Consider the following 7,982-nt stretch of genomic DNA (forward strand, 5'->3'; position numbering starts at 1 on the left):
TATGCTTTAAACTACCCCAAGAAAACATTTTCTGAAATCACAAATCTCAATCTGATGTTTACTGAAAACTGTTGTTTGAAATCACAATTTTAACAATTTCATAGCAATAGCAAGTAGCAGCAGAAGATAGGAAACCAGAACCCTATATTTTATTTCCAAGGGCAGAGATTAAGCAGGCCATACTCTTACAGGACTTAAGCACCCCAGCAGATTTAAGGAAATCAAGCAGGAAGATGATCTGATAACAACTGCACACTCAGGTGGTAGGGATTTCATGTGTCACTTCTGCATTTTTTAGAAAGAGGGCACTGCTTACCAGAAAGAAATGAATTTCCTTAAAGGAAGAATTTCAGACACTGGCAAGGTGGCAGATTTTTCAACAGGGGTTTCCTGGGACCCTCAAATGACACCATAAACGCCACTTATTCTGCCTGTAAATAAGGCAAGCTCTTCAAAATATTTGTGAAAGAAAGTTTGCCCAATTGTCAATCAATGGTAGTTGTAAGTAGAACTACATTAAGTCAGTAAGTGTTGACCCAGTAAGGCAAGCTCCTTGCCCCAGATCCTTACTCATTATCTTATACTCTGTGACCCCAAAACCTTTTCATTGTGATTGCTCAGCTTTAGTTATAATGGAATAGGGATTAATGGAGAGAGGCAGTGAAAAAAACCTGTGAAGGTTTATTTTTTAGGACTTTGTTTTTTAAGAAAAGTGCAGAAGAAATGTTTTTGATCCCCTTCTCATATGCAAGGTATAATGGCTAGATTTACACCACATAAATAAGTACAAACACAGTTTATGCAAATCACGGGGATATATGAGAAATTAGAAGGATTATAGATGTGATGGAAACAAATTAGATTTTTAAATGTTAGCCTGTTCATTTTATGAAACCTCCCTTAGAACCCACTGACATTTATAAATGTGTCTTTCTACATGTACTAGGGAGCTTCATTTTATTTAGAAAGCCCAATAACATTAATGTTTATACATTACAGAAAATCATGGTTTGTCTTTTACTTATAAGGGTCCTTCACTCGTAAGATTTCAACACAATTCACAAACAACAAAAACCCTGACACCATACACCTATCCCCAGCTCAGAATCAAATACACACGCTGGGAGGAAAAATACTATTTTAATTTAAAATCTAGACTCTGTCTTCTTCTTTCACACTACACCCAGTGAACAAGGTCGCACTAATTTCAGAAACCTGCATGCTCCCAGCACACGGAACCCTTCCCATCACAGTCAGGTTGTCAAGAGATATATCCGCAGTTAGAGAGTCAGGCTGCTTTGCCTTGCAGCAGAATAACTCTGCTTTAAAATGCTCCTGGAAGGTTTTGCTCAGCCAGTAAAGAGCAAAAGGATTTACACAGGAATTGCTGAAAGCCAGAACCCGAGACAAAATGGTGACTACAAAATGAACAGCAGAGGGGTCCACATAGGTTTCATAAGCAAATGAGCGGTAGACATACAAAAGGTGACTCGGAAACCAGCAGAGAGCAAATAGAGCCACCAACACCAACACCGTTTTGGCAGTTCTCTTCCGGGATTCAATCTATAAGAGGGAAGAAAAATGGCAAAAGAAAAAAAAATCATTTAAAGAGCCATTCTCTAAATTTACATAGAAATTTATAGTTAACAAGCTTGTGTCCCTTTAAACGTGCTTTTACTCATAACTGCCTGGGACGTGTGGGAAGGCAGCTTGTGGCTATAGAATACAACATGGTGACCCATGATCTTGATCTTATTAGTTCTAATTCAGAGGTGCCCACCTCTGGTTTTGAGATCCTCTAGGACATTTCCAATGATCTCAAGAAGTGTTGAATTCTGGAAATTTTCATTTAATTAAGAACAGAGAGAGATACTATGCAAGACTGCTTTCACCATACTAGCAGAGGTGACTAGGTGAATATTATTCTGGGGTTTATGAAAGTTGCCAAGTTGGTACCAAAATTGTTTTTATTTTATGGGAATTCTAAATATATAGTCAAAGGAATAAAACCAATGTGCTTTCTTCATATGTGAAAATAATCCTACACCTATTTCTTAAAATGTATTGATTTTTAGAGAGAAAGAGAGGAAAGAGGATGGGGAGAAACTTCAATTTGTTATTCCACTTATTTATGCATTCATTGGTTGTTTCTTGTATGTACCCTGACTGGGGATCGAACACACACCCTTGGAGTATGGGGATGACATTCTAATCAACTGAGCTAGCCATTCAGGGCCAATCTTACACCTATTAATAAGAAAAATTAACCAGATGAAATGAAGACATTGCTTGTGGTCACAGATAGAGCAAAGATAACTGTTCACGTGGGCATGCAACTTTAGCACCACTGTTTAACCAACCCAATGGACCAGCTCCAAAAAAAAGGCACTGAGCTCTCCATAAACTTGTCAAGAGGTAAATGGAATTATTCTTCTCCCTCAAGAAATATAGAAATCCTGTTGCATTTTTAAAAATCAAATGGAACAATGTTTTGGCATCATTCTTTTTAGTTTGTTCATATTTATGGGAGGAGAGCACACATGGCTCTTGCAATAGTCTTTTTTCTTTTTTTTCTTTTAGGAATTCCTGTCAATAGGATTAAACAAGCGTCTGTGAGTCACTTCTCTCTTGCCACTGGCACTTCATCCCTGGAGACTATGGTTTACTCATCTGTGTGTAAGTGGTTTGCATTGAATAATGTTATAGCTTCTTGCCAGTTGTATCATCCTGTGTTTTTCTATCATTCTGTTACACTTTTTAAAGCAAAAGATGCTTCTCTTTATAGTCTCCCCTTGTGCAACGTTCCTCACTATTCCACTGGGTAAATAATTTTGACTGCTCCCAAACTTCAGCTGTCCCTTTTCTAATAATAGTAGTTCTACCATTTATTGAATGCTTACTATGCACCAAGAACTATGCTAAGCATTTCATATATAACACCCACGCTGAATCTTCTTTTTACAGACGAGGAAACTGAGGCTCAGGGAGGTTAAGTAACTTGCTCAAGATTGCTCAGCTATTGTGTGATGGAGCTGGAATTAAATTCTGGCTCTGACAGACTCCAGAGCCCATGACCACAACAAAAGTACTACAGTGTTATTGTATTTATTGTTCACAGGTGCTAAACTAGGACCTTTCACTTCTAAATTCATGCATGAGTCCTGATTAATACATACCTGCCTGTGGGCATGTTTGTGTTCTTCAATAGGCATGTGCAAGGTACTTTTGTAAAGAGCCCTAGCAATCAAAGAATAATAGACAGAGATAACAGAGAGTGGAATCATGTAGAACACCAAGAAGCACAGCAGAGAATGTATCTCTTGCACGAGCCTCTTTGAAGCAGGATAAGAGGTACATGATTCAAACGTTGTATTTTTGTTGGGATCTCGAAAAGTATATACATTTGAAAATATAGCCTCAGGTACAGCAATTATCATAGACATGATCCAGATGCAGCCAGCTTTGGCATAGGTCTTCAGGATGGCATTGGAGGGCTGTTGCTCCAGTGGCTTTACAATTGCCTTGTATCTAGAAACACATAAATATAGGAAAAGATCAAATAAATATCTTGATTAGAGAACCTTAGGGTTAAAAGTAGTCATCCAGTTCTACCTCCTATCTGAATGTACGTAACTTAAGTCAACATCAACCAGCTGGAGTTAGTTATGGTTTCAAATATACATAATACATCCCAGTATTTTTTATCTGTGCCAATTACTTCTTCTTTTATTCACCAGTATGAGATATTCCAGATTTGCAATTTTGTAATTTTATATGTAGATCCTCTATTTAGGACAAATAAGTTTTTTCCAGCACGATTTTATGTGTGATTGAGAGTAATTCACTACCTGAGCATTACCTTAAGTATTCTAAAATACATTTTGTATAAGTGACTGATGTTAAACCTAGTTCTCCTTTGCTCATGAGTGAGCAGTCATGGAATTCCTAAAAAAGATTTCCATTATTTTATGCAGGAAAGAGGAGAGGGTTAATTTCTTCCCTGTTGAAAAGTGTTAATTTGTTGCCCAAGCCTGTTGCAGGTAGATTTGGGGCAAGGTGAGGGTGAAATGGGAAGCCCTGTGCTCATGCAAAGATGCCTCTTTATTCTGACATATCCACCTTAAAATCTACAGCCTTTAAGTAAATCTGACCACAAATAAAATACTTAAAAATCTAGTCAAAGCAAAGATCCAAAAAAGGCACCGGGAAAGCTTTTCATCCTCTCAGATTCCAGAATCTGAAGAAGCTATTCCTCCCAGTCCTATCAGGCATTGATTCCTTATAGGCTTCTTGCAGACTTTCTTAAGCATCAGTTTTAAAATTTAGAGCCCCAGTTTTGTTCATGTTTTCAGTTACCATTCTACAATAGGAAGACAGAAAAACACACAATACTTAGACTGCAAATATCCTAACAGAGCCTGAATACTGACTGCCGGAGGGTCTCACACTCTCTATCCATAGAGCTCTAAAAGTTGAACAAGATTAATTTATTTTTCTGAAAACAACAATGTCATTGAATGCCCAGAGAGAAAACAAATACAATTAAGTAATGACATTACACTGACTTACCAGGGAGCTGAAAACCTCACCATTTTTCTGCCGTTAATCAATTTGGTAAATTTCAAATAAATTAGATGCATGAGTCTTTTTTACTGATCTTCCGGTAGTCAGTAATGCATATATGGTCAATTTCACACTTAGACTGATGTTTTAATGTTGACAATATTGCACCACTAGGCTGCACTAACGTATAAAGCATGAATTGTTTTTCTTTTCAACTGGGACAATTTTCGGTGATAAATTGGGGAGGGGGAAACATTTTTTAAATATTCTTTCAAGCAAGCAATTACACCTCAAAGAGAAAACATTACCCCTAAAACATACAATTTCAACCTCTCCTCTAATGCTAACACGGGAATTTTAATGTTCGTACACCAACTTTTATTTAAAATGCCCCCCAATTTTTCAATCTTACACCGGGCTTACAGCGTGAGAAAAGCAGAATAGTAGCCAGTGAACGCTAAGTACAAGCTTTCCTTTTTTTCCCCATCTCATTTCACACTCCGGCAAATATAACTGAGAAAAAAGAAACCCACCTGTCAGCGCTGAGAATTGTTAACGTGAACACTGATACACCAACAGAAGTGAGCCGGATGAAAGAGAGCACCTTACATCCAATTCTTCCGAACATCCATTCTTCTGCAAGGTAGTGGGTTACTTCCACTGGCACACAAGTTAGCAGAAGTAAAAGATCTCCAAAAGCCAGGCTAGTGATGAAAATATTTGGAACCGTTTGCATGGATTTGGTCTTGAAAAAGACTTTGATGAGAATAGCATTTCCAAGGATGCCCACTGAAATGATCACAGCAGACGTTATATAGATGGCACACAATGCTTCTATTCCTGGAGTATTGTCTCCTGTCCATCCTTTATTTTTGGTATCATTAGGAACGACAGGGCTGGATGATTCTGTGTCATTTGTGATTGAAATCAAAGTCTCATTAGGTGACTGAGGCTGCCTTTGAGGCATTTCTTCTGAAGACTATGCCTTTAATATTTCTCCTGTTCAGCTCAAATGTAGCTGATTGTCACGTCTAATGCCCACATCTAGTTATGAGATGCTGGAGAAACAGAGCAGAATGGCAAGGAAACTCAAGACATCCAGATACTGCTTTCTTTCAGTTTTTCTGTTTCCCAGCATGCTTGGCTAAGTGCTCAGGAATCAGGCAGTGAAGAGTCACAGGTGGAGGAGTTTCATTGGTGCTTCAGTGACAGTAGGAGGGGGCCCGGAAAATGCTCTGCAGTTGCATATTGTTACCTCTTGGGGAGTCCTCTGAATACCCTGATAGTATAGACTAATACCTGTTGTTTATTAGAATCACTCTGCTTCGATATTGGACCACGAAGATCTATATAGATCTTGTCACTTTTTTTCTGGAACTCATCATTCACTTTTCTGCAGTCAAGCATGGCCTAATGCAATATCTTTTACATGATAAATAAGTATGTGTGTCCCCTGAAGCACAAACCTGAACCCACTTCTCTAGATTTCATATCAGGGAAATCACTCACATTTTGCCCTAGCTGGTTTCTCAGTGGTTAGAGTGTTGGCCTGCAGACTGAGGGGTCCAGGGTTCAATTCCTGCCAAGGGCATCTACCTCGGTTGCAGGCTCAATCTCCAGCTTTGTGAGGGTGCATGTGGGAGGCAACCAATCCATGTCTCTCTCTCACATTGATGTCTCTCTCTCTCTCTTCCTTCCACTCTCTTTGAAAAGCAGTGGAAAAAATATCCTGTAGTGAGGGTAAAAAAATAAATAAATAAATCGCTCACATTTTGACAGGGCTAATGTCACCTCCAAGGAGGGGTAATTCAGGTGACCTGGGCTTATCACCTCGCTCTTACACATGGTAATTCTCAACTTTGTGCGTATTACTGGGTCTGCATTGCACAATTGCAAAGCAATCTTTATGAGATGAAAAATGCAGGAAAACTACCAGTTGCTTTTCTCTAAATGTCCTAATAAAACAGTTTTTAGTGTTTGACTGTCTGTTTTAATGCTATATATTTTTAAATGCTTTTTAGGATTTTTCTCTTTAGAAATGGTTGCAATTAATCTGCCTTGTTCCAAAACAAAATAACACAGAACACAGCTCAAGGTTCTTACACAAAAGGACTTGTAAGAATGAAAATCATTCTTTTCAACTGAGGGAAAGCCATAGGTTGCTCGAGAGGTGATGAGCATGTAGTTGTAGATTATATGAACGGAAGGAGGCAGAAAATCAAGACAATTTACTTTAGTACCAGCAAGAAAAGGCCCTTGTTACAGAAAATGTAAGTATGTGATTTATGTGTGTGTATGTGGGGTAGGGGGTTGTTTGGGAGTGGGAAGCCAGCAGTTTGGAGGCATTTAATAATATATCCTGCTAAGAAATATTTTCTGAAATGATCAATTTCAAAGGATAATCTCTTAGCTAGGAGAAACTTTTTGTAGTAAGATGTTTATAAATATATATATCCATATAAGAATTAGCCTGGGAAGTGAAGTGAAAAGCAGCAAAGAATTTGGCTAGCCAGTGAACAGGAGGGGCAAACAAAGATTGCTCTTTATACTGAGAAAATAGGTGTAATACATCCTACAGGGAAAGCGAATTGGATTAATTGAATCAATTATCTGGTTAATCTGAGTACCTAAAACACACCTATCCTCTACCCTTTATGAAATTATCTCCGAAGATAATTTAATTACTCAGTTAAATAGCTATTCTGACAGGAATGGGGAGGGGAAATGTTTGGGTAAACCCAAATACCTTAGCTTTTAGTATACATACTTAGTAATTATATGCACTGGACCAGGTCTTTAAGATGTTCTCTATAGCCCTGGCCAGCGTGGCTCAGTGGATAGAACGTCAGCCTGTGGACTGAAAGGTTGTGGGTTCAATTCCCGGTCAAAGGCATGTATCTGGGTTGCAGGTTCAATCCACGGCCCCAGTTGGGGTGCATGCTGGATGCAACCACTTGATGTGTCTCTCTCACATTGATGTTTCTCTCTCTCTCCCTCCATCCCTTCCACTCTCTCTAAAAAAATCAGTGGGGAAAAGAAAAGAAAAAAGAATTAAGATGTTCTCTATAGAAAACAGCTTTATATGGTCCATATCTTTTCCCACAAAACTAATGATAAAATCTCTCTGGGATTCCTAGATATCTTTTAGCAAAGAGCAAATAGTATCTCCCAATTCACACCTCAGCTGGTGGCCACACAGCAAGAAACAAAACCTGTGTATGATTTCCAAAATCATCTGGATTCCAAAGATCTCAGGTATGCTTTTCTTCAAGCTGCCGCCACCAGCCTGCCCTTCCTCCTCCCTCTTCCTTCTAGTCAGGAGATGTCAGGAGAGAGCAGTGATATTGGGGTGCTGTTGGAATAATGGTGTTCTTATCTCTAGAATTCTAGAATCCCAGAATATCAGAGATTTAAGTGAC

At 38.6% G+C, this 7,982-nt stretch overlaps 1 protein-coding gene across 1 annotated transcript; it reads right to left on the reverse strand.

The window, feature by feature from the left end:
- Positions 1-1,152: 1,152 nt before the first annotated feature.
- On the reverse strand, positions 1,153-5,530 carry BRS3 (bombesin receptor subtype 3). Its single transcript, XM_016216541.2, has 3 exons — positions 5,097-5,530; positions 3,177-3,528; positions 1,153-1,563 (listed from the first exon to the last, which is right to left on the reverse strand). Exons 1-3 carry the CDS (start codon positions 5,528-5,530, stop codon positions 1,153-1,155), a joined length of 1,197 nt encoding a protein of 398 aa, XP_016072027.1.
- Between the last annotated feature and the right edge of the window lie 2,452 nt (positions 5,531-7,982).

This window comes from Miniopterus natalensis, chromosome X, assembly GCF_054644295.1.
Source record: "Miniopterus natalensis isolate mMinNat1 chromosome X, mMinNat1.hap1, whole genome shotgun sequence".
Taxonomy (NCBI): domain Eukaryota; kingdom Metazoa; phylum Chordata; class Mammalia; order Chiroptera; family Miniopteridae; genus Miniopterus; species Miniopterus natalensis.